This window comes from Maylandia zebra, linkage group LG10, assembly GCF_041146795.1.
Source record: "Maylandia zebra isolate NMK-2024a linkage group LG10, Mzebra_GT3a, whole genome shotgun sequence".
In the NCBI taxonomy this organism is placed as follows: Eukaryota; Metazoa; Chordata; class Actinopteri; order Cichliformes; family Cichlidae; genus Maylandia; species Maylandia zebra.
In genome coordinates this window covers 3,328,898-3,355,991 of record NC_135176.1, presented here as the reverse complement: position 1 = coordinate 3,355,991, position 27,094 = coordinate 3,328,898, and the positions used below count along the sequence as shown (strand labels likewise).

The 27,094-nt window shown below is 42.8% G+C and overlaps 1 protein-coding gene across 5 annotated transcripts in view; it reads right to left on the bottom strand.

Moving 5' to 3' along the window:
• Positions 1–376: 376 nt before the first annotated feature.
• Positions 377–27,094, bottom strand: part of usp25 (ubiquitin specific peptidase 25) — a 36,243-nt gene continuing 9,525 nt past the window's right edge. The window contains exons 4-26 of one of the 5 annotated variants that reach the window (XM_076888900.1): positions 26,211–26,334; positions 24,485–24,647; positions 22,608–22,694; positions 20,283–20,420; positions 17,376–17,449; positions 16,871–16,944; positions 15,275–15,426; positions 12,692–12,819; positions 12,498–12,593; positions 12,166–12,330; positions 11,414–11,652; positions 11,198–11,268; positions 10,893–11,121; positions 10,318–10,581; positions 9,419–9,558; positions 7,376–7,549; positions 6,211–6,306; positions 5,767–5,945; positions 5,024–5,102; positions 4,846–4,925; positions 4,449–4,572; positions 2,328–2,520; positions 377–1,278 (exon numbers count right to left, since the gene is read on the bottom strand). In XM_076888900.1, coding sequence (XP_076745015.1) covers positions 1,106–1,278; positions 2,328–2,520; positions 4,449–4,572; positions 4,846–4,925; positions 5,024–5,102; positions 5,767–5,945; positions 6,211–6,306; positions 7,376–7,549; positions 9,419–9,558; positions 10,318–10,581; positions 10,893–11,121; positions 11,198–11,268; positions 11,414–11,652; positions 12,166–12,330; positions 12,498–12,593; positions 12,692–12,819; positions 15,275–15,426; positions 16,871–16,944; positions 17,376–17,449; positions 20,283–20,420; positions 22,608–22,694; positions 24,485–24,647; positions 26,211–26,334 — 3,242 coding nt within the window. In that variant the 3' untranslated portion in view covers positions 377–1,105. Of the gene's footprint in view, positions 1,279–2,327; positions 2,521–4,448; positions 4,573–4,845; positions 4,926–5,023; positions 5,103–5,766; positions 5,946–6,210; positions 6,307–7,375; positions 7,550–9,418; positions 9,559–10,317; positions 10,582–10,892; positions 11,122–11,197; positions 11,269–11,413; positions 11,653–12,165; positions 12,331–12,497; positions 12,594–12,691; positions 12,820–15,274; positions 15,427–16,870; positions 16,945–17,375; positions 17,453–20,282; positions 20,421–22,607; positions 22,695–24,484; positions 24,648–26,210; positions 26,335–27,094 lie in introns of all 5 variants that reach the window. The other 4 variants (XM_012921976.4, XM_012921977.4, XM_012921978.4 and 1 more) reach the window with 4 other exon arrangements.

Below are 27,094 nucleotides of genomic sequence, written 5' to 3'. Positions count from 1 at the left end.
TTGAGATATGCGCAATGCTGGGAGCGATGTTTGGGAAAGACTTCTGAGAATGCTTCCTGGCGTCATCACATGGGCTGTTTGCAGTAATCTGTGTTCCTGGAAATTAGTATTACTCCAGGAAATTAGACCTAAGTCACATCATTAAAAAGCTCCACTTTCAAGCTGCTAAAACAGAGTCCCCGTTTCATATTCTTATTATTGCGACCACATGCTGCACGCTTTGGAGTTTGCATCCGCACATTAATGAAAGCCTGCTTCTAATAAGCTGCAGAATAGCAGCTGAAGCAGCACAGCAGGACAGCACGGAGGGGCGAGACGAAGTGAAGTGCACTGGGATTTTTGTGCAAACAAATGAAAAGTCAACATCAGGCAAAAACATGTTTATGTGGCCTAAAAGGGCCATAAATAAAATTTTATTCTCTCAATTTATTAACAAGCCACAGGAAGTCCATGACCGTCTACCACAGCACTTAAAACATCTCATTCTGGCGCAGTCCACAAAGACATGAGACCCATTTGAGATCCTCTTGAGCCGCTGATAAATCTGGAGGCTCTCTTCCTCGCTCTGACTTCCTTAGAAAAATAAAACAAAACGTGGAAATACTGTACCAAACTGGAGGCGGAGCGGCAGGGTGATCCTTTTCACACTGAGAAGGGTGCGTTAGAAAGGGCTATGAGTGCGTTCGGGGAAGCTTGAATCAAACGGCAACAACAACAATAATAAACTAGGAAAAACCCTCAAACTTTTTTTTGTGTGTATGTTTCGTTTCGTTTTTGCTAAGCTGAAGCAGAACATGTTTCGCTTTCAACCACTTCAGGATCGCCACCGTTTATCCATCAACTTCTTCTCTCACGTTACGTTTTCCCCTCCCAGCAGTCTGCCCTCTCCTCCAGAGCCCTCTATCGTGTTTTGCTTAAAATAAAAGTGAAATAATATTTATAATGATAAAACCTATAGCAGCAAAAGAGTAACAGAGGAATAACAGCTAGAAGCGAGTGACCCCTGGATTGATAAGGAAGGCATGGGTTAAAGAGAGGTCCATGAATTTCTGCCCGGCGTGTCGGGCCTGCGATGAGGGAGAGGCACCTCGGCGACCCTCTGAGCTCATCTTCCCTCGGTGGGCACCCTGCCGAGGGCGGCCATGATGCGGCTGAACCGTTCGCACAGCTCCAGGGTGGAGTAGGTGGGCAGCTTGGGAGGGTCGTGGAAGCTTTTGATCTCCGTTGAGCAGTCCAGCAACTTTGGGAGGAAGTCTGTCAGCTTCTCCTGGAGGTTAGCTGCAGTCAAGAAGTGAACAGACAGAAAATAAGGAACTGTCACCATGCAGTGAAAATCAGATTTTCAGGGCCATTTCATTAGTTAGAAAGGATGTCACGGTCACTGAGATTTTTAGTAGATCGATTTAAAAGTCATATATTTAAGGACGTTTTTCCTTCCCACTGTCTCCAAGTGCTTGCTGTTGGAGGTTTCTCTCTACTATTTTACCCCACAATATACAGTGATTTAGAGCAGCGGTCCCCAACCCCCAGGCTTCGGACCGGTACCTATCTGTGAGTCGGTACCAGGCCGCGAGAGTTGAGGCTCGTGTGTGAAATTTATGGTTTTCAACGTTTTTATCGTTAACTCTGTTTCCCTGGGTTTTTTCCCGTGTTGTAGTTGTGTGTCTTATTTTGAAAGAAATATTTACACGTTACCATAGCGACCAGAAAGCATTAAGGGGAAGAGAGGAGGATGTTACTCTCGATGTTGTTGGTGCATCTTAGGAGGACGCTGCTAATAAAGTTACACGATTACACAGTGAATTCGCGTTTATTATTATATTTATAAAATACCACAGTTTTTGTCTTGGTTGTATCATTTTGTTTTGTTGTATTTATCCGCGACACCTTAAAGGCCGGCCCGTGAAACTATTGTCTGACATTAAACCGGTCCGTGGCACAAAAAGGTTGGGGACCGCTGGTTTAGAGTGACTGTTGTTGTGATTTAGCATTTATCTTACAGCTACAGTGGCTACAGGTAGGTCCAAGTGTTTATTAGTGCAGAGTTCTGTGTTGTATTGTCATGACATTGAAATGCCATCATAGGAGAAATCATAATACAATACACTAGTATTTCTATCTACTTACAAACATTAGTATTGTATAAAATGTTATCTTTAGGTGATCTTTTTCTGTCAGACTTGTGCCTTCTGATACGTGACCTGAGCCGCGGCCTGATTATGGCGATCTTCGGCAGGGGTACGAGGGAATGCACTAGTAACCTAAGCCTTCAACTCTCCGGAAATATCTAATAGGCTAAGTGTGTTTCTTCTCCCTTAAGGACTCACATTCCATCTCTTGGCCCAGGTAGGAGCACCAGCGGTTCCTCATGTCCTCCACCGCCAACAGGTCTCTCACTGCGTCGTGGACCAGCAGCAGAGGGATGCAGGGCACCACCAGCTCATTCATGATGCCCAGGCCTGTGGTCACCTCAGGCTCTTCTCCCGACTCAAACATGGCGGCCGCTTGCTCATTTAGTTTCTGTGGGGCGGGGGGGGAGGGACACTGATGAGTCTTTTATATCAAAGCTTTTATTAGTTACTCACACATTCATTTTGGACTAATATCATAGCTTGCTGTGTGGTACAGACCACCCAAGAAGTTTCTTTTGGAGAGTAAAATTCTCTTCTTTTATTAGTCTGTTACTTAGGACTAATGAGCAGCTGTGTGCGTGTGTGTGTGTGTGCGCGTGTGTGCACACTGCACTTTGAGTTTTTAGCTGATAAGTCAAAATGCCAGCGTTCAAAATGCAAAACCACAGGGTGACATCACTGTGGCTACATCCAGTTTTTCTATATCATCTATCAGCAGAGGGGGTTTAAGAATACTGAAACAAAAGGGCACATTTAATGTTTTTAAATAGATTTACAAAAGCCTGAGGAATCTGTGAGGTCCACTAAATGGGATGAATGGCCTGTTTTCAGCGTCTTTTTTCTGCAGGATGATTGCATTTGTCTCTGCCTATCAGGGACCCTCACACTGACATATGCCAGCTCGCCCAACGTCAATAACCCCACAAACATCGCTGCTGTTTAGATTTCTATCTTCATTCATTTCCAAAGTAATAGGAAAACTGCATATTTTAGTTTTATAGAAATCCCTCAGTCAGAACATGGTATATCAACCTCAGATGGAAACTAGCGAGCTAATTTCCAAGTCCTTTAAACCTCGTAAATCCTCTTTTTCATGGATGCCATGATGTCAAACTTCACTGTAACACCCCAGAGAGAAGCCACATTGAACATTTTGGGAAACGGAGAAGAGTTTGGCCCTGGAAATGCCTAATGACGTCAGGCTTAAGAGGAGGATTGACGAGCAGGCTGCTAGAACAAACCTCTTGTTGCTGTCGCAGCACTGGTGTGCTCCCGTCCCTCTGACTTACACAGAATCAGTGCCTCACACCTGTCCCTTCACACCCTGCTCCCTCACAAATCAACTCCCCCGTAGTCTGAAAACCTCAGCAAAACTTTCTTTACTCTAAATTGTGTCGTTTCCTTTTCTTCTGTTAGACGAGTACTCAACAGTAATCCCAGGTATCATTAATATCACAGAATATCTTTAAGTCGCTGGAACTAAAGGATCCTGACATTTAACAGGTAAGCTTTTCTCTCTGGTCGAGGCCTCAAACACCTTGCTGTCACACACAAACTCCCTGACCTTGTCTCTGAAGAAACGAGCTGTCTGGAATCAGAGACTGCAGGGTGGAATTGCAAAACATCCAAATACATTGACTGTGTCAATGTTAGCAGTGTTTTCAATTAAAACAAGAGCTGAAGGTAAACAGCTGAGTGCACACAGCTAGACGTTCTGGCCAGAGAACTAAGATGGGCAATCGCCCTGCACAGTCCTGAGGTTTGAGGTTAGCTGAGGACACGCTCGTGTCTCATGGTAATGTGTTTACACTCACTGGCCCTCCTGCTTCCTATTCCCACTCCAGTGATTACATTACAAGCACAATGCCAGTGTAAGGTTACTGAGTGCAGCAGCGAGAGGGCTGCTAAAGACCAGTATGAGGCTGATCGGACCAAACTACCCCCAGCCCTAACCAATAATACCCGAGCATAGCCTGGAGCTTGGTGGGAGTGAAATGAAAAGGGGCTCACTTCACAACGCTGAGAGGATTTTCATCTGTCAGTATCAGATGAAAAATCTTCAGTGGAATCTTTTGTGGGCTGCGAGCAAGCCAAAGCAATATCTCAGCAAAAGCAATTTGATTATGGTGCTCTGCTCGGTGTCGGAGGGGAACGTCTAGCCGTGAGAGTTTTGCTGAGTCACTTTAGCAGAGGATGTTTGACACAGAGGAAAGGGAGTGACACAGAAGAAAGCTGCTTGATGCAAAGGCTTCCGTTCCAAGCAGCTTCTTTGAAGTCGCTTTGTTTAAGTCGGAAAACACGGCACACAGGGCTCACCAGCAAACACTCTCGACGGTAATGGCCGAGCAGCTCCTCGTCGTGCCCTCTGTACAGGCCTTTTAACAAAAGCTCCTTGTTGTACTGGTAGGCGTAAATCAGATACATGAGAGCCTCCACATAACTGGAAAGAAAGATATTACATTCAGATAAAACTGTAGCAAAGACACACTGGCGGCTCACAGAGTAACACAAGAAATGAACTCGGTGAACCCACTGCACAACTTTAAAGCTGGGGAGCTGCACGATTGTAAGCTGCTGCCCCCTGCAGGTAAACACCAAGATGGGAAATTACATGAAAATAAAGGAAAATGCGAAATCAGTTAAATCTCTACGGAGACGCTGGGTTTGTTTGTTTGAGGTTTTTTATACATTTGCTAAAGAGGCGTCAACATACTTTGTCTTCTGGAAGAGCTCCAAACCGGTCACCATGAGGATGGTGGTTTCACGAAAGTTCCTGTAGTCCTGATGCCATATCTGATGGAGACAAGCCAAAGTCAGATTGTCCAGCCAGTATGAATCTGCTCAAATGTACAGTTTTAGACGAACAAAAGACAGACGGCACAACTTCTGACCTCATATTCATCCATGTTGACCTCCTCGGGTTTAATCAGGTCCAGTTTGGCACGTGCCACATTCATAATGCTCTTACATCTGTGAGAGGAAGAGGGACGGGGGGTTACTGAAACGGAGCTGGTGAGTCATCGTGAGGTACTCCAGGAGATAAAACGCTCCACCCTGCCCCTAGGCCTTAACGTGGCTTAATGAATCACTCTTTAGTGCTGAGAGGACTAGTGAAGCACTCCTCCAGAGGCTCCTATTGAGGCCACATTCACACATAAATCTAATTATCTCGCTCAAAATAGAGGAGAAGGGAGAAATCAATTTTTCTCTCATGAATATGGATCGAGGCCAACAAGCATAGCTGAAAAGTTTTAAGAAATAGTAAGGGACATTACACACCCTAATGACACCAAAATGTCAGAGTTAAAAGAGGGGGGATCTTGATATACAGCAGTGGTAATTTGAAAAGAAAAAGTCAGTATTGGACATGTGCCTTGTATGATTTGTGTTCGAACAAAAGGCAGAAGGCGTGCAGATCAGAGAGGATTAGCAGCATGAAAGTGTTGCTCTGATGAGACACAGCCAGTCTGTGCTGAGAGTAAAACGGGAGCTCTTACAGTCTCTGCTACCCTCTGCTGGTCACTACGAAGAACCGATTTCAGGTAACCAACTCGATTCTGACACAGCCAGGGGGAAAAAAATGCAACATGATCATTTTTTAAATTACAAGCTTGTGGCAGAGTGAGGACTACACCTCTCATCGAAGGCGAGGTTCCTGTCAGCAAACTGTGTGAGCAGAGTCCTCTCCAGAATCTTCTTGGGTGCCTGGTTTTGGATGAAGTAAACGATGATGTGCTGTAGTCGGTAGTCATTCTCAACCGGCGTGTCTTCTTGGGCAAATCTCAAGAGACGTCCATACTCCATCTTGATGGCCTGAACAAAGAGACAAAGGAAAAATAAGCTACTTGTCACTGTGTGAGAGAGAAGTTACTTAAGTAAATGACAGCTTAATTTAAGCAGCACACCTGAGTGCCGCATGTGTACATGTAAGCCCCTAAAACTATTCCACTATCACAAACAGAATCCAAATCTGTGGGAAACACTGCAGTGGTCTGAGGAACAATGTTACACTGGAACACAATAACAGAAGAGGAGGTGAAGGAAGTGAGTGAGAGCGGAAAGGAGAGAGAGGTTGTACCTTAAAAAAGGCCGCCTCGGGCCCATTCTTTTCATACACGCTGCTGGATTTGCCAATGGCCATAATTACACCCTGCATGTCGGGGGTCATCATCGCCTGCCCAGGAAGCAGGAACCATGTTAAACAAGGCCCTGGTGATGAACTGAGCAAGGTCAGGCACTGTGTTATCTGCTCTAACTTTCTACAGCAAGGCGTACCATAGTCAGGACATGCCAAACATCACTCAGCAGTCCATGCACCGGTTGGTTAGACGGGCAAAAGTCGGCGGGGATGCGACCAGTCAGTTTAAGAGGCGGAACGCGCAGTGCTCACAAGGATAATGTGTAAAAACCAAGACAGCCTTATGAAAAATGTGTGACAGACAACCCAGAGTGCAGGAAGACAGGCTGGAGCAGCAGCCCTACAGAGGATATTCAGCACTCAGTACACACTGACCAGCAAACTACCGCCAACATTTACAGAAACATTGATTCCATGATAGCTGCATGAAAGCTATCTGTTCATTTTTACCTCTGCCAAGGAGGGTTGATGTTTTTGGTAGCACTTGTGTGCGTGCGTGTCATTCTGTAAACACGGCAGCTCGAGAAGATTTGAATAAATGCTGATAAAACTTTCTTGGGGTGTAGGTGGGGTGGAGTTAACAATCCACGTTGAAAGAAAGGAGGAATATCGTTCTCGTTAGAGATACTTTAGCATCACATTATATAATAAACTCAAGTTAATCGGTCCGGTTATTTATCCATCACCTATTCCGACATAATGTTGGTGTAATCAAAGTCATGTCTGTCATGCTACATACAACTTCTTACACTGTTGTTTAAAAAGAACAAAACACAACACTGCCTCCTTAAAAGTACATAAGATTTAGCTGCCTTGGCGGAGGTTTGCGCTCTTGTGCAAGTAGCATCATACATATAAGAGCACATGTGCATCACAGTATGAAGCAGCAGTCTCGCCTGTCTCCACCTGACTTTGTGCCGCGATGTCGATGGCTCAACGAAAGACTTTTCACAAGAGTAACGCAGAGCAGCCAACAAAGGGGCCAACCTTACTGCACTGCATTGTGAAAAACCTTATGCTCTATGGAGCCAATACAATTGGGCAATGAACCTCTCATTCTATAGATCAAACAGGCTCAGACAACACTTGATGGAGCCAGAGCTACCTCATCATCATACCCCCCCTCCTCTGACTCAATGACAAATGTCCCCACATTAGGAATGGCCACCTCGACTGTGCGCTGGCCAGGGGACTCATCCTCTGTGACCAGGTCAGGAGGGGGGGTTACGGGAGTGTTCATCTGGACCTCAGGCTCAGGGGAGATGGGAGGGGGAAGAGACTGGAGAGAAAATGGGACAGATGAAACAGGAACGATGGAGGACTGATGGAAACAGAAGGAACATTATATAGGGCAAAGGTGAAACAGGAAGAGGAAAAAAGTTTTAATAAAACGAGCTCATTTTATATCTCCGCATAAGACTTTTCTAAACTATGCAAGTAACTCTGAATCCTTGTTAAAACTCAGTGGGCACAGTTGTGGAAAAGTGGGGCAGAAAGTTGAATAAACATGACACAGCAGTGTTTCCCCTAGGTGGGAAATAATCTTTTTGAGTTGCTGTAATTGTTCCTCCTCTCAGTACTGGCTGTGGAAAATTTCTAAATGGCTTATTTTATGTAAAAATTCACACTACAGACTTCAGTGGGCCAAGATGTCAAGCAGGTATCATCCATGGTGCACTTTAGGGCTGCCACAAACGATTATTCTGATAGTCGACTAGTCACCGATTATTTTTGCGATTAGTCGACTAATCAGATCCATTGGACGTAAAACGTACAGCTTATTGCACCAGCAGCATCTGCTCTTATATAACTATCATTAGCTTACAGCTTTAAGTGTTTAAGGTGCTAACTAAAAATAAAGAAAAGATGAGAGTTTATTAAATTTTAATGAAATTTGCAGATTGTTTCGGTGAAGTTTAATAAACTCCTTGCTATCTAAAATATAACAGGACACCGGAGTATATTCTCGAGCATCTCACACTTCTGATAATCAGCTGTCTGCTTGACGTTTATTCAGCTGTGTAAAAACTATAACTTTAATCTCAGCCAAACCGATTTACTCAGGAACAAATAAAATACTGAAAAAGAACAAACAATAAATTTTTTAAGTTATTTAAGTGACTTATATATCATGTTTAACCTGAGTAGCGAAAGACGGCGGTGGGTTTGAAAACGATTTGCCGGGAGTCCGGTGTTCTCACGGCTCTAGTGAGCCTTGCCCCCGGCTAGCTATCGAGCTAGTGACTAACAGACGTCTCCGAAAACATCGGAGCGCTTTTGAAAATATGTGGTGTCTTGATAAACTGAGCAGATATTTGAGGTTTACACAGCTACATTCTCGCCTAAAAATATGTTAAACGTTTATTTTGTGACCCAGAAAGAATAATAAGAGTAACATTAAAACTAACTAGCTGCCGCCATTGTTGGAAACTGAGCAGGGCCGCGCTATGAATTCTGGGACACAGCTTCTTCTTCTTCGGGGTTTAACGGCAACTGGCATCCTTGTACATACAGTGCTGCCATCTTCTGTTTCAGTCCGTTATTACACTCTTAAATCCTGCCACTTATTCCTGCGTCTTTTGTGATCTTACAAAGCTTCAAATGATGTGTCAACTATTAAATCAGTCGTCGACGATTTTGATAGTCGACGTAATCGTGGCAGCCCTAGTGCACTTTACTTTAAGAAACTTAGTGAGCCTGTGAAAAATGCTTAACCTACCCATGTGATGCAGGGGCAGTAGAGTCCCACTGTACAAAAGCCATCCGACATTTATAAGCTAAATGCTCCTTTATGTTCACCAGCTGGTTTTTCTTCGTATCTGTGCAGCTTGGTGCTTGTATGTTTGGTACGGGGGAGGTTACAGTCTATTTTTTTTAAACCAACTGCCTGAGTGAACCAGGAGAACTAAACAGACCAGCGATGGCTCTTTGACTTCATCAAAATAAGCAACATATCTAACACAGAGGCATTCATGTGATCCACCGTTAATATGAAAGTACCGATTAAAGCAGTGTTTAAGTAACAGCTCTCGACTGACATAGCTTTTTGTTGAATACACATATGAATGTGACTTGTTTAGAATCAGAAAGCGCATGCATGACTTGTTGTGAGTCTTCTGTAATGTGTGTCTTTGCATGTTTTACATACAGCATTTAGTAACGCTTCAGGGCTCCTCTCCTCCTGTTCAGCAGCAGCCCTGGAGATGGCCCTCTCTGTGTCCTCCTGCAGGTGCTTGGAGTCATTCGTGGGTGATGGCTGCTCCATGTATTCAGGATCCTGCTGGGGAACTACAGAAGGAGCACACCACCATCATACAGAAGCAGCAACACTTCAGCACAGTCTAAGCGACAAAATCTGCAGTTCTTTTAATGGCCACTTCAGGCTGGCCTCAAAGCACATCAGTCTCCAATTAACAGCATTAAAAACACACTGACAGTGCAACAATACTTTCATGCTGCAACAAGCAAATAACAATGCAAGCATGTTGACTGAGAGCGCTTGTGTGTCTGTGTGTGATATACACTTGCACAACCAATAGAAACACAGAACGAGGTATATGTAGTATCTATCTGTAGGTATATGTATAAGATCGTGACACAGCAGAAGCAGAACACAAAGACCACCTCAACACAAATACTGGGTCACTCACTCAACCTAGTGGTTAGAGCAGGGCAAGCCAATCATGTGTGAAAGGACTTTAAAGCAGTGACACCTCTGCATCATTTCCTTATGTATATGACTCCATGCTTTTATTTTGGTGAGGTAACCAGAATGTGATTAAAAAGTGCTTTTACCTGAATAACAACAAATAACTATGCGTCACTGCCTAAGGGTGTATCCCATAATTCAGTACAACTGAAATACATGTACAGTTTTTTGTAATAACTCTATTCTGTTTTGCTATAAATATTGTATAATTTCACAGCGCACATTGCCAGCTCTTTTCCAGACTGTTTTACAACTCTTCAGGGAACAAAAGATTTTATATGTACTGCTGTTTCTTAATAAAGCATTCTACTCTCTATTGTGAGCGTTATGGCTCTGACCTGCATTGTCTGGAGGGCTGGACTCAATACTCATGGGCTGAGGGGAAGAGGAGGAAGTGGAAGTGCTGGATGCCGTGGAAGCAGCGGCGGCTGCTGCTGTGGCCAGTGCCAGCTTCTCCTGTTGGGCCTTGCGAGCCTGCATGATGTCCCACTCTTCAATCTCCTTATCAAACTGTTCATTATCCTCCTTCACATACTGCTTCAGGTCTGGCGGCAGTTTGTCCATGCCGCTGAGGATCTGCCCCGTTTCTTTGTCAAACTCCTCTGCAATGGAGAGTTAGGAAAAAGAAATATGAAGGTTTCCTAAATGTCTATTTGGGAATCAGTTCAGTTCAGAAGTATCAGGTGTAGCTTGGTCAAATCAGTATTTTGTGGCATAAAAGAATGTTTATTGTTTTATGAGCAAAGACAAACACATTTAGGTATCGATACAGAGAGAGGCTGATGACACAAAGTAATGTGATATAGAGCTCAAAACCCCCAAAGACAATCCAGCCAACATTCTGATACGAGTCACTTTTCTAATATGACAACCAAAAGAGAGATGCAAGCACCGGAGAAGAGTTCATTCTTACCTTCTGTGAGAAATGGCTTCTTGTCATTGATGTACATGAGACAGTAGGCACTAGCATTGCGGTAGCCTCCAAAAGAGTCCCTGACAAGCTCCTCCCAGGATGACTTTGTCACTGAAATATCATTGTACTTCATCCAGCAACGCTGATGTGGGTCATAGATGTAAGCCCAGTAGTGGCCTGCATTGGCCTGGCCTTCATGGACCAACACTGCGTGAAGCCGATATGGAACCTGCAGAAACGCAAACAAGGAAATGTGAGGGTTGGGTTTATTTTTACAAGTCAAGGTGAAAGGACTGGGTGCTCACCTGCATCATAGATTTGTCCGAGTACATCAGCTCAATGGTTCTGTGAATTCTGGTAATACTCCCCTGCAGATCTGGAAGTAGAGGATCATATACGACCTATTAGCATGTGCCAAAATAATGGCCAGCATAGCGGTAGACAGATCAATCACGCTGAAATATACTCGTGCTATCACAACTGAGTGCAAATGACTGGATACAGAAGGAGCATAGCCCTACCACGAGTGTCATTTTCCACTTCACTCCTCCAACGGTGCAAGCAGCCCTCAAGCACTCTTAACTCTTCTTCGGTGATGTGGCGTGGGGCAGGGTGCATGGGGAGGTCGGGGGGTAGACGGGACTGCGTGAAGGGCTTATGAATGGGTACTCTCTGCTGCTGGGCTGCAGAGGGAGCAGTGGCAGGACCTGACGCAAGGCCCGAGCTCTCCAGAGGAGGTAAGGAGTCTTGCTCAGCTGAGCTGCAGGGTTAGAAATGTAAACTTTATGACATCTCTAAATAAAAAAAAAAAGTTCACACTGCAGATATTTTATAGTTTGAAATGACAGCTACTGCAACAAAAAACAAAACCATAAGAATCAAATCAAAAATTCTAAATGGATAGTTTATTCCATGTCCCTACAGCCACATTTGTCAACAGGAGAGCCAGGCCCTCTGCCTCTAACCGTCTGGGCTCTCTCTTACAGTGAGAAACTCTCTTACACTGCCATTTTGCTCGACTTTGACGTCACATCATGTGTTGCGTGACACAGCCCTCTCTTGTATGTCCCACTTTCCATATATTTTCAAAAACTGTGGAAGGACTGGACAAGTTTGTTCTGGTAACTGTGACTGACTTAATGTGATAATATTAACCTTTTATCATGTTTTGTCCCATTTGTTTTTTGCACCATCTAATCTTCAACTCGTTCATCTTCACCTTCTTTGTACAAATCTGACACACACTTCAGGCTTTTTTTTTTGTAAAACTCGCCTTGGTGGTGGCAGTTGTTGTCCTGTTGTTCCACCAGGGGGTGCTGATGTGTCAATATCTTCCACTGGGGAGGTACACACTGGTTTGCTGGAAGCAAACTCCATGGCATACTGGAGGACATCTGCCAGAGGAAACCTCTTGGGACCTGAGCCGTAACTCAGATACCTGAGAGAAAAACAGAGACGTAGCAGAGATGGAGGGAGGCAGACGGAGCAACAAAGTGGAAAGGGCAGAAGATGAAAGGGTGCAGTTTGAGTGAAAAATGACTGTGGCTGTCTGGCAAGTTCTGCTGACCTTGGCTGAATAATGGGGTATCAGTGGACAAGCCATACCTCTCCAGTCGCTGTTGGAGGAGCGTCAGATGCTCTTTCAGCCGTCTGATCTCCTCCCTCTTGATCCTGGTTATTTCCCTGTTCCTGTCCATGTACCTGACAACGCACACATATCACACCAGGAGCTTCAGGATTGCATATATATACACTAGAGGCTAACGGAGGTGGTAAAAAAGAAAGCCTGATTACGTTACCTATCCATGTAGAGCATAGAGGGGAACTCAAGCTTGTTGTGAATCTTCTCAGGACGTCCAAGTGCTTGGTTGAACTCAAATCTTGACAGTTCAAAGGTCAACACAGGAGGGAGTTCTGTGAACCAGTGCTGTAAGAAAATTGGATGTTAATGGATTTTGGTATTCAAAAACGATCGAATACAGACCCTCAGATACTCAGCAGCATCTGATGAACTGGAAATTTAAAGATCACATGTCATGTTCTCATTTTTAAAATCAGACATTGGATCTGTATCAGAATGTGAAATGTCCTGGAAAACAAACTGATCTATACTAACTTTGTGTTTCAAATACTTGAATGTATTTGTTCCCACATTAGAAATGGGGTACAATGTCATGCAAGATAAACAGGTTAGCTTGCCGTACTGTGATGCAAAGTAAAGCACTGTGTTGGAGGAAAATCTTTTTTGTCACGGTCTGCGGAGGCAGACCGTGCGGAAATGTGTGTGGTGGACCCAGGAGCGAACACAAGCGAGGATGCAGGAGTGGAGTTAAACAAAAGCGAGCCTTTTATTCTGGCTGATGAAAGGAACAAAACAGAGTGAGGGCAGCATAAGAGTAATAGTTAAACAGAAACCTAAACTGGACATAAACTAAGGAAAAGCTATGGCTGGAGATACGGAACACAGGGGGTGGTAACACAGACGACGCGACACAGACTACATGAAACACAGAGACTAAATACACAAGAGGGATGATCAGGGGAAGTGGCCACACATGGGAACACAGCTGACACAGATAAACATAACAAGACATGGCAGGAGTAAACAACACTGACGGGAGACTGTCAAAGTAAAACAGGAAGTACACAGAGGTGCAAACAGGAGGAGAGAGAGAGAGCACGGGCATAGTGGGCTGGGGAAACATGGAATGAAACACAAGGAGGGGAGATGAGGGCTCACAGATACATAGAGGGGCACACAGGGGATAAAAGTCACAAGGGGAAGTCAAATAAGGAACAACACAACAGGACAACTCAGGAAACATGGCCTAAATAAGGAACGAAATACAAAAATACAAGAAACTAAGAATACTGGGCCCACATGGCCCAGGACCATGACATTTTTTCCCATGCTGAGCCATTGCAACCAATCTTAAGGGTTGTTAAATATATCTGAGTTTAATACAAATCCTTGGTTTTGAGGTTTTCTCTTGTCTAAGTTTATTATTTCCCTTCCCCGTGCCTTAAAGCCAGCTTTTGTCTGATTGGCTATTTCTACAAATAAAACAGCTTGTTGTGGCTTGAGATGACCAAGTTAGTTGGCTGAGACTACGTCCACACTAATGCGTTTTTGTTTGGCCTCCCGTCCACACTGAGACGGCGTTTTTGCTCATGGAAAACGCAGCGTTTTTAAAATGCTCTCAAAAACGCATACATTTGAAAACGGTGCTTTCACATCACAGTGTGGACAGAGAGACCGTAGAAAACCATGACACATTTTAGTCGAGTGATGCAGTCAAGTGACCAATTAAACTAAGATAGCGGAGGGCGTTACACAGCAGTTGTTTTGTTTGCTCTCAGTGTTGACAGCCCTATTAAAGATTAATATCAGTCTGTATGTGCTCCAGAGAGCTTTTCTTCAAATTCTTCAATTCTCACTCGCTTTTGCAACTTTGTACTTTTGTGTTACTCGCAGCAACAACTCCACCTCATTGTTAGTCTATTTAAAAAAAACGACTTCGCGCTTTCCTCAACATTTTGCCGCGACGTTTCAAAGAGCCAGAAAGTAAATAAACAGCAGAAGGAAATGGCACAGGTCGAATCGTCTCACGTTTCACGAGTGCGCAGTACTGGAAGGTAAGTGTTTTTGGCCGTTTCAATGTGGATGCACAACTCTGTGAAAACGACTGAAAACGACAGTGTGGATGCGGAGCATTTTCAGACGAAGTAGCCGTTTTCAAATCTATCTGGGCTAACGTGGACATAGCCTCAGTCACCAACTAACACATTGTGTGACTTTGCACTTCTCATCTCTCTTAAGTTAAGTAATCTGCAAACCCTGCTACTGTGTATGATGTGAATGGCATTGTCTCCTTTCATTTCCAATGCTGATGGCTGGTGTTTTTTCCAGAGGGCTGGGTGCCATACTCATCTGCAAACCTGCTGGCCTGATAATTAGCTGCTCCAGGCAGCTCTGGGACAGCGCAGTCAAGGCTACAGCTAAGCTGAGGTCAAACCCAAAATAGTACAGGTGTCACATAAGGGCAAATCAGAATCAGAAACTTTATTGTCATTGTCATGAGAGGTTAGCCCTTTGGAGAGGAGCCAGCACATAATCTCTTACTTTTAACCTGATTGCTTTCTCTGTGCCACTGAGAGGTGAAGATGGCAAATAGAATTGTGGAATATATATATTGATGCAAACATGTAAAGCAAATGTTTCATATGCAGGTGTTTTTATTTAATGTGGCTTTCCAAGATGGAAAGATCAGACGGATATTAGAGATTTTTTTGTGACGTATAAAACACTTTCTGATGGAAAACCAATCTAAATCTAAAGTTCTTCTGCGGGAGCTTAACTGTTAGCGAGCTCTGGCACTTACTTCTTGTCCAGACCTGGCAGAATTCTCTGCTGAGTGCAGGGACTCGATCTCACCCTCGATCATTGCTGCCTCAAGACACTCGTGTAGGTCCTTGAACCCGTTGACCTGCAAGGGGTACTGTCCAAACATCTCTGTGTTTTCAAATTTTTTACCTGTGGGATTGCACACATACAACAGACATGGACAGATGAGTGCACTTGAAAGAGCGTCTGAGAAAAACCAGAGTGCACACTAAGTGCCTATTGTGTGGCCTATGCCCCCAAAACGCAACAGTAGAGGTATGAACATCACTTTGGAATATCAGTAACATGATTCAAAGTTATATCAAATTCCAATAATTACATCACTTCAGGGATTAACTGTGTTATTCTGTAATTACAGAAAGCAACAGTTTTTTATATTAAATACTGGCCCCGTACTGGGAACAGCAGGAAGTATGTAAATCTTTTATTTTCTTAATGCTTTGTATTTCCACCTTTGTTCTGGATCACAGACTGAATCCTCTTCAGTAAGCAGAATGTCAGTGCTGCACAAATTTCTGAAGGGATACTCGGCCATTGTTCAGACTGGTTTTGTTTTTTAAAATCTGCTATCTGACTCACTTTTTTTTGTCGCTATATGCTTCTCTTTAAATTGTATTAGAGTTCACTGGGGTGTTTATTAACTAGTAGCTCTGAATAGTGTGGCTGGTTTTGCATGCAGTGTTAGGAAAACATGTTTTGAGAATGTAGTGCAGCTCCACATCTTTCAGTTATGGAATTTTGGGAAAATAGTTTCAAACTGGAAATAACATAAACGTCAGAGAAAAAAAAAGTTATACTAAAATGTGAAAAAGCTAGACCACAAAGTGTACATAAAAGATGGATACTGTATTACCATAGAAGTAATCTCAACCAAAGAGCCACATCTTATTCCAAAGCATGGGCCATAATTTAATGACATACTCAATTAATGGAGCGCTATCATTTAAATTATAATACATAAATGTTTTAGCTATTGCTTAAGTCAGGTTGGTCACTTGCTTTAATAGTCTTCTGGTGCCAGATGTCATTTTATTAGGGAAGTGTCCATGATGAGTATATTATATTATCTCCCAACATTCTGCATTAAAGGTGTTGGAAAGTTTAAAAGAAAGACAAAGGTGCATGGTACCTTTTATACTTCTTTACATCCGAGGTGATTTTTACTTGTTCAGCACCCACATCCTCACAGTGACTAGGGTGAGGAAGTGACTTTAAAAAAAAAAGGTGCAGGACTGGAGTTGCTAGGGGACATGCAGATGAGGCATTAAGGTCGTTTTGTGAACAGCAGAGTTCATGGGCCCAGCTTTTGGTGGCTCTGGGCCAGTACTGTCATGCGTAATAAGCACAATGTCAATCAGCCGTCGAGGTCTTCCACAATCAATGCAAACACTCTCCTCTTTTGCATGGATCACATCTCATTAAGACAAGGTCACCTTTCATTACTAGGGGCAAGGACTTGCTTTGCTTTGCGGCTGCTGCAATCAGACTATGCTAACACTGTATTTCTCTGTGATACGACCAAGTATGCCTCTTTTTTTCTCTTTATTGGTTTCAATTAAACACCCCGTCTCACCTTCATGGACCCCCACAGCAAGGAAACGACCATAGAAAAGTTCCACCATTGGGTTCTTTGGCTTCTCACCCTCCCTGGAGAAAAATCAGGATAATGTTACAGGCCTCACTTCTTCACATTTCATGTAAACAAGGAAATTTTTTTATTGTGCCCTTTAAAATATGTCACATTCTAATGTCGGAATCAGATTACACAATAATCAGCCTGATTATGACACAACCCACATGAAGAAAGCCGCTGATTTGGTTTGGGAACAAAAATGGCTGCTTTGTGCAACTGTTTACCTCAGCTGTTTGAGGAAAAAAGGGAACCCTTGTGACAGTGTTTTTGCTCATTCCCTACCGTTCAGCTCTCTAAACCTGACTCTAATAGTCTAATCTGTCATATCACTTGAAAACACTGTGTAGTCTGAGACCGGCACAACATCAGCAAGTCAGACAACCTGCCTGACTATGGGGTCACTGTTTCCACAGCAACCTCTGGATCCAGGTACAGCTGAGCTTACCTGTCTTCTTCTGCCTTCATCTGGAAGGCATCCTCCAACCAGTCCAGCAGCTTGTGGGTGAACTCACTAACATCCTGCTGTTGAGCGAAGCACAGATAAAGAGTAAACAAATAAAAGTACAGAAAACCAATAATATGGAGGTCATTCAAATCAATGTCATCTATCATCTGCGTGCACTTTGGATGTAAGAGCAGCAGTCTTATTGGAGAATCTCGCAACCTGGTGAACTTCAAAGGTAACCCGTATGCCTCGAGGGCACTCTCTGGTAGATATCAATGTCATCTAGTAATTCAGGTTAATGTCTATCCAGCCTGAGTAATACGAAGGAGAGACATGACTGATGAGCACACGGGCCATGAGGCTGACCTCAGTTAACCCCTGGCCTAGCAAGGATGTCTGCGTAAGAAGAACAAATGCACCGTTTCGTACATTTTATGCATGTCTATCACATTTCGTGGATGAACACACAAATCAGATAATTAATGGCCAACGTAACTTTTGTGGCAGACTTCAGAGGGGACGAAGAAGGTTAATAGTCACTAAATAAAGGCGGATAAGTGTTTGGGGTTTTCTTTCCCAATATTCCCGACTGATGCAGTTAATACTATAATACTATTGCCGCCAGCGTTAATCTCGTTAAACTGACGTTAACGCCATAACCGCATTAACGCGGCAAATTTCCATTAGCGAGTTATTGCGGATCGCTGACAGCACTATATAATAAATTAATACTTTTATTAATATTCATCAGGAAAAGGGTGGCGTGCCCACTCCGGGTCAGGGACAAGACCCTGCCCCAAGTGGAGGAGTTTAAGTATCTCGGGGTCTTGTTCACCAGTGATGGGAGATCGGCAGATGGATTGGTGCAGCGGCTGCAGTGATGTGGACACTGTACCAGTCTGCTGTGGTGAAGAGGGAGCTGAGTGTAAAAGCGAAGCTCTCAATTTACCGGTCAATCTATGCACCTACCCTCACCTATAGTCACGAGCTGTGGGTAGTGACCGAAAGAACGAGATTGCGAATACAAACGGCGGAAATGAGCTTCCTCCGAAAGGTGGCTGGCCTCTCCCTTAGAGATAGGTTGAGAAGTTCGGCCATTCGGGAGGGGCTCAGAGTAGAGCCGCTGCTCCTCCACAGCCAGTTGAGGTGGTTCGGGCATCTGACAAGGATACCTCCTGGGCGCGGTTTTCCGGGCATGTCCCACCGGGAGGAGGCCCCGGGGACATGCTGGAGAGATTAGATCTCTCGGCTGGCCTGGGAACGCCTTGGTGTTCCCCCGGATAAGCTTTGGAGAGGGAGGTCTGGGCTTCTCTGCTTGGGCTGCTGCCCCCGCGACCCGGCCCCGGATAAGCGGAAGAAAATGGATGGATGGATGGATATTTTCATTATTCACAAAAACATTATCTGCCAAGCCATAGTTTTATGTCAGAGCTTCACATGTAACTGACACTTGGAGCTCAGATGTATTTGTGCAAGCTCAGCAGTTCATTCCTAGACTAATTCATCATAATCATCATCAAATAAGAGACAAAAAGAGGGGGATATTTCTGATACTACTGTATGGAGGATATTAGTGCTAATGTAATGGCAGGATCCTCTGCTGCCTGGTGGTATTGGCATCGATCAGATGCCAATAATAAGATGAATGGACTATGGAAGCAATCGCCCAACTCTAATGCCTGACATCTAGGGTGACTGCTAACACCGCCCAAACTTTTGGGACTCCAAACGTTAGTCAACAGTAGCCTGCCTCCGTAAAGTGGAACTGAGAATTACTCTAAGTAATTTGTATTTGCATATTTATCACAATTACACATTTGAGATGCTTAAACTAATTTTAATATTAGTAGACGTTAACCTGATGAAGCACAAAATGTAGTTTTTAAATGATGATTTCATTTATTAAGGGAAAGAAAGCTATGTTAGCCTACCTGATCCTGCATGGACAAAGTTGTTGCCCATAAACCTAAATGTGCCACCCTTACCCCAAGAACTGCAAGAAAATGTTTGTGATAACTGACAATGAATCGGTCACATCGCTGTGGAGGAATTTTGGTCCACTATCTCAGACTGAAGTCTGGACTTTGACTAGGCCACTCCAAAAACTTAATTTCATGTGTTTTTTTAAGGTGGACTTGCAGGTGTGTTATGGATCATTGTCCTGCTGTACAACCCAAGAACACTCAGGGTACAAACTGATAACTGGACATTTCCTTTCAGACTTTTCTGGTAAAGAGCAGAATTCATGGTTCCGTCAATAACAGCAAGTCGTCCAGGTCCTGAACATCCTGGTCCAGGTAAAGCAGCCCCACACCATCACACTACTCCAACCATGTTTTCTGCTGGTAAGAGGTTTTTGGGGTTTTTTCCAGATGAAATACTATATCAATTTTCTGCCAGGTGTAACAGAGCTCAGACCTTCCAAAAAGTGCAATATTCATCTCGTCAGTCGACAGAATTTAATTTTGTTACGCGGGTCATTCCTGAGAAGGTTCACCACTGTTCGACATTTTCTCCATTTATGGATAACGGCACTGGCAAAGCCTTAAACTCAGCTGTCCAAAAATGTGGTTAATTACAGTTCTTTCATGATTTAACAAAGGGGGCAATTACCTTTTCACTTGCCAGGTAGACTTAGCTAGCTTTTCCCTTAATACATGAAATCATTATTTAAAGGTTTTTGCATTTACTCTGGTTATCTTAATCTTTAATGCTCTGAAACGTGTAAATTTGACAATTTTGCAAGAAAACATGCAAATAGTTTTTCACAGCACCGTAAAATTTGAAAAATGCTTTCAGTCGCTTTGATTCGATGGACTAAGAACATAATCTCTGACCTCCTTGCAAAAAAGGTCTTTTCATTGGAGTGCTATTCTGCAAAGCAGGTTGTAACAGAAAGAGGCTTACCTGCTGTGAGTCACTCGACTTAAAGGCATCTTTGAGGATTTCCACAGCTCGTGATGGATCTACATATTTCCTCTTAGAGCCCACCATGAGAGAGAAAAGGTTCCTCAGCTCCTGCATGAAGGGCAGGTTCCTGTGCTCCTGGACAAAGAATACAATCCGTGTCAACAATTGAGTGGATCAAACTTACTGAAGACAAGCAATCTAGGTCATAAACAAAAGGCATCTTCTCAATTATTATTAAAAAATGAAGGCAAAGCTAAAGTATCAAAAGTATGTTTCCATTAATATCCAAAAACGAATGCTAGGTGTCATTTTAAATGAATGGAGAGACTAAACTGGCTTTGATATCCATGTTTTTAAGATAAGATAAGATAAGATAAGATAAGATAAGATAAGATAAGATAAGATAAGATAAGATAAGATAAGATAAGATAAGATAAGATAAGATAGAACTTTATTAATCCCTCGGGTGGGTTCCTCTGGGAAATTCGACTTCCAAAAAAAGCACAGCAACGACCGAAGTTACAGTTACAGAATTGTTATATACACACACACACACACACACACACACACACACACACACACACACACACACACACACACACACACACACACACATATATATAAATACAGAGACAAATATAAATAAAATATACAAAGGGGATAAATAGAATAAATAGGAATAAAAAATAAAAATACAAGTGAATTGCACATTTCAAGTATTGAGTCTATTGCACTGTTGACTATTTACAAAAAGTATTGCACAAGGGGCAGCACGGTGGCACGGTGGTTAGCACTGTTGCCGCACAGCAAGAAGGTCCTGAGTTCAATTCCAACATCAGGCCGGGGTCTTTCTGTGTGGAGTTTGCATGTTCTCCCGTGTTTGCGTGGGTTCTCTCCGGGTACTCCGGCTTCCTCCCACCGTCCAAAGACTTGCAGCTTGTGGGGATAGGTTAATTGGATAATCCAAATTGTCACTAGGTGTGAATGTGCGAATGAATGTGAGTGCGAATGATTGTCTGTCCCTATGTGTTAGCCCTGCGACAGACTGGCGACCTGTCCAGGGTGTACCCCGCCTCTCGCCCTATGTTCCTTTTGTTCCTTTTCAAGCGTTGTTTATTTCTGTCAGGCACTTGACATAATGCGGCATAACTGAGCTGCAGTTTGAATAAAACTGTAATATTTTAGTAATATTTTAGTAATCTGTCAATTACCTCTAATTAGCTGCTATGCCAAGCTATGCTAAGCTAGTTAGTGTTCCACCCTCTGACACGCTGCTGACATGTGGTCAACATCAAAACAACACAGCAGTGGCCAAAACAAAACTCTGAGGTTTCAAATATTGAGAAGGCTTCATTGGAGCCATCTTCTACCGTTCTTTTAAAATTTACATTTTAATATTACTCAACATAGGTTTGTGTTCATGCATATTATTTTAAATATATATATTTTTTGACTTTGTAATAGTTTCAACTGTGTTTTTCATAACATGTCAAAACACAGAGAAAATACATACAATCTTTAAGTAAAGAAATTATACATACAGACTTTGAGTTCCTTATCTTTAACATCAGCAATGACAGCGCAGTGACATAATGCCAACAAGATGCAGGGTTTGAAAGCAGACTACAAAAAGCTCACTTGTTTTTTTGTTCAGGGATGTTTATGTAAAGATTAGATTCCAGCCTGTAGCAATGTAGCACTAAAGCAAAAGGTCAGTGATTAAAACAGAGGGAAGTGAGATGAAGGGATGACCACCCCAAACTATGCTTCTAGAGCAGAGGCTTAGACCAGATTAGCAACAGCCGACTAAACCTACGGTGAGGGCTCTGTAAGAAAAAGGTGTGAAGACATCCTGGGAACTACACTGCTAGTACATCGGTGTGTGTGTGACAAGATGAATTTGAAACAATTAATTATTTTTTTTAAAAAGCTCCTGGATCAATCATAACACATCTGCTCTGCATGCTGATCTCTATCCTGGCAGATAAATACCAAGACTTCAAACATTTCACGCCAGTCGGCACTTCTTACAGCTTGCTAGCAGTCAGTTAAGTTAACTGTCAGGGGGCAAAATGATAAGCTGGAGTGACCTTAGGGCACGATCGCCAGCTGTTGAATGATGGCAAATGTTTCTAAGAAGGTCAAACCCTCAGAGCTAAAGCACTGCTAGCTGTGACAGGCTGTAGTGGCACTGCTATTATATAAATGGGATATGAAGCAGGGCAGTCAACTGAACTTGAAAGCCTTGGACGACATCATGCACAGACTTAATAATCGGTGCTTCGCTTTACCCTGTCGGATCTGAAGAGGTAGGGCTCTCACCTTTTGATTACGAGGCAGGTCGTGGACTCTGGCTGGCGGTGAGTAATTGAGCACCAGCCTCTGGAACTCGAGCAAGTTGAACAGAGACTTGAGGTTGAAGAAGGATGAAGAAAAATGAGTGAAATCTTGCATACAGGAAGGTATGTATTACTGATGACAAATCTGCAATATCTGTGTGATGCTGTCGTATCAATATGCACCAAAATCTCTGAGGACTGTTTCCAGCATATAGTTGAATTTATACCACAAAGAATTAAAGAAGCTATGAAGCCAAACGGGCTTCTAACTCAATATTAACAAGGTACACCTAATAAAGTGGCCAGTCAGTGTACACTTCTATGATAAGCTGATTTATCCATGAATGTCTTTTGCATTTGTCACACAGAAAAAGTTTTACAACAAGAATTTGACTAAATCTAGTAAACATTTAAGAATATTATGTGATTAATATTAATAAGACACAGCCTGTAAGTACTTAAATATGTAAAACAAACATTTACCATGGAAGGGAATGGGATATACTCATACCCTTTATTCCTTTTTTCATATATGTTATTACTATAGAGACAAGAACATGGTCTATCAGAGATATCATATTTCATCTATAATTATTTTCCCCTTTCATCCTCATCCACCTCTGAGACCGTTTCCCTCCACTGCTGGAATCACTTTCAGCTCACCATTAAATTATATTAGTGAGCTGAATTATATTAGCAACAAGACAGAAAAAATGACTTTGGTTAAAATTATGGATCACAAGTATGTTGCTTTGCCTAGTGAGATTTACAAATTTCACCTGCAAATTGTGCTTAACTAGGTGAAAACGATTTAACGTTTCACCAGAATGGCGATTCCCTCTAAAAGAAACCACATTTGGTTCACATAATAGAATTTAATGTTTTATTAATTCAGAAAACCTGTAAATAAACTGACAACTGATCTGTATTTGCCTGACGTGGCTTCAAATCTTTGTCATTACACAGACGCTTTAGCAGTGAGCCGACTCCTTGGGTCACGTTGGGTTTATTTTCTACAACTTCCTAAATAAACAAATGCTTTCATTGAAAGCTCAAGTTGTTTACAGTTACATTCTGACTTCCCTTCCAGCTATCATGGCCCACCCCATTAAATACTGTGATAAAAGACACTAAAGAGGAAACGGTCACTACATCAGATTCTGGTGCGACTTGTTACAAATATGAAAACTATAAATATTGCAGAGCACGCAGCAAATTTATTGATGCTTTGTAAATGCATTTTTTTAATTAAAAGCCATTATAAATGTTTCTTTTTTTTTTTTTTTTTAAAGTCCACTGGAGCTCTTTGAACATAAAACATTATCATAATTTGAATTTAGAAAAGAGAAACTTGTTTACTCCTGTTCTTCTAACTGCAGTGGTATCAGGTTTAAGGAGTACCTTCTACTCCACAGTAGGGGTAAGATTAAACACTGGTGCCAAGCACCATGTGATAGTGTATCCAATGTTGATCTACCATATTTCACCTTAGGTCACATTTTACCACTCAGTTCCCAGCATACAAGAAGCTGGGTCTTGTTGACATATTCTTGCACCCAGCATTAAGGATTTAGACTCTTTAACAGTCTATTCACTCCTACTTAAGCTGACTGCTGCAGATTACAGCAGTGATATTTGCTTCATAAGCAGGGATGCATTAAGGAATCTCAAGGCCAAGAACTCAAAAGCCTTCATAAATCTCCTTTAGCAAAAACAATTTTAAAAAAAGTTAATAAATAGCAGTAAAAGAAACAGCAAAGAGTCCAGCTGACAAACAAAAAGGGCTTTCAATTTGAAACAATCCTGTTCACTTGCTTTTGAGCCCTCAGGAAGTACATGTGTCCACTTGTGTGTGCCTACCTGAATGACCGCGCTGAACCAGCAGGTATTGCCGACATTTTTCAGACCCACAGGGCAGTTGTCTATCCTCTTCCTGTCGTGTGGGTTGGGTGAGTCGCTCCATACCTCTGTGTGAGTGCGCTTCAGACTCGCTTTGTTTTCTGCTATACTGGCCTCCAAAACTCTGGAAAAGCAGGAAGGAAATAAAAACAAGATAGAGGGAATGAACTTGTGTGTGGGTCACTACATCACCTGCTGCTGGTTATTTACTCTGCATCTCTCAAAAGGTCAAATTTCTTTCGCTCTACTCATCTGCTAAAAAACTGTCGGACAACAGAAAGGCTCATCCTGATGGCCACTGTGCTTCAGTTGAACTGGGGTTTAAAATGCAAAATAACCTCCACATACTTATTACATAGTAGCGGACCATCAAGTACCATTCTGGATGGTGGCCAAAAATATATAAATAATAAAACAAAATTATTGGTCAAATAGTCACTGCAGTATTACTCCTGAGAAATAGACGGGTTGTGTAACGCATGAATTTTCTCTCTGATATAAATTATTTACTATTAAACAGATAACATATGCTGCAAAGACACAGCAACTATTTGACCTGACCTAGTTCTATTTATTACAACAGGGATCATGTGTTTCACAATACAAGAGTAAGTATAGTACTTTCATACTTCTTCTCTTGGCTCTTGACGGAGGCGGTCGCACTTTCTTTCCTGCTTGGCTTCTCATGTCTATTGTATAGTCTCGCTTATTCTCTAACCCTAAGAGAGTCTCCCAGACTTGCTCTCTAAAAACCTAAAGAAGAATTATGGATTTGATCAACTGGTCCCTTAATGAAATTGACAACTCCTGGGAGAGCCCGATTGTCCTGCGGAGACGTTTGCTGCCGGATACTCGATGGTCGGTTGCGTCAGGTGTCTGGAGACACTCTTGATGGAGGACATTAAACGACATCTACCAATTCGGAACCATGATAACAGAGTTCTGGCTGACTGGAGCTGGCTCGGACCGGGCTTATCGAAGAACAAGAAGCAGCTACAGCTGTTCAAAATTCCACAAGGCTGGCCGACATGATAGACGATGGGCAGGGCTGTGAGTACTCAGACTGTGTTTTTGAACGCAATATGGATAAGATCTTGGAGAAGCTCATGGCTCTGCTATATGGATAACATCTTTAGGAAGAACAACAGGAATTGAGAGACCTGTGACCAGTGACGGACATTAGACCAATTGTAAAATTGGATGCAGTTTGTTCACACTAACCAAAACAACTACCATCTTCATCTCATGCGGCCCCCCTGGCACCAGCTGGATGCTCAAGGCAAAAGCTGACAGGAATAAAAATTCTCCTTTAGATAATAAGACTGTGGTGTGACTTTCTCCCTCCTCATTCAAGGCCCCTTGCGTCGACCGAAGATTGTTGACTTTTGCCTAACCGGGCGAAGGGACACTCTCTCTTGGCTGAACACGGAACACACACACACACACACACACACTCCTACGCACACATATGCATGTACACTGACACAGACCTACACTCACCCCCCACCCCCTTCAAATGCCTTCGAAGCTTATGTCTTCTATGTAGTGAGTTTCCCACGCGTGGGACTAATAAAGGTTATCTTATCTTCATCACACTCAGGGAAAAGATAGAGACCGTGTGGGTGAAGTAAAGTGTGGATTTCTTAAAATATCGTTTCCTGTCAAAGTTGTTGTCAGTCGCTGATACCTGCTGATGGCCTGCTCTTCATCAGTGATGCCCGTCTCCCTGAATGCCCGGTTGGATTCCTCCAAGCTGAGGGCAATGGCCCTCTGCAAGTCATCTTTATCATCTCCAGTCAGGTCAATCACGTCTGCATCAACAAAGCACACACGACAGCAATTTGGTTTGGATCAACACTAACATGCAACCATCATTTACACTCTGGATACTTAGTGTCCTGGACTAAAACTTTGTGTTGGTCAAGTGTGGTGTGTTGAATAACACAATAATGATGTGAAACATGCCATTTTAATACAGATATCCAAGTTTCTCACACATTTAAATTCTAATTATGACAGGGTCCGGATACATGTGCACGTGTAACAGGAGGCAAATGTATGCTCTATTATATTAGTTATATGTTAACAACATTCATGAAATGCTCATTTTGCCAACTGAATCAGCCAGCTACCCATCCAGTGACAACCCTTGACCCGCAGACATAGTCCAACCACACTGGTAGCTGGTGCAGGGTCTGGGTATAGAGCATCTCCAGGGCTATTCAAGACTACTGTAGCAAGTATAGTCGTGGAATATGGACTTGGAGACAGTCCAGCCATGCTATGAGAGACTGGAAAAAATCCAAGTTGAATGATATGAAGGACTGCAACAGCAGTAACTTGTTCAGCAAATCATGTGATGAAGCAACCAAAGATGAGAAAGGGATGCTTGTTAGCAGTGACTGAAATTTGAAAATAAGAACAGGATTGTTTACAAGTGCATCAAAATGCTAAAATCCCCTTAAGTTAAATATACTTGATTAGCTTAGTCAGCTCTTAATTTATGTGAGTGTTGAAGTGAGCATGTCTACTTGTGGGACCACTGGATGTTGACGTGCTGTTCTGAAACTA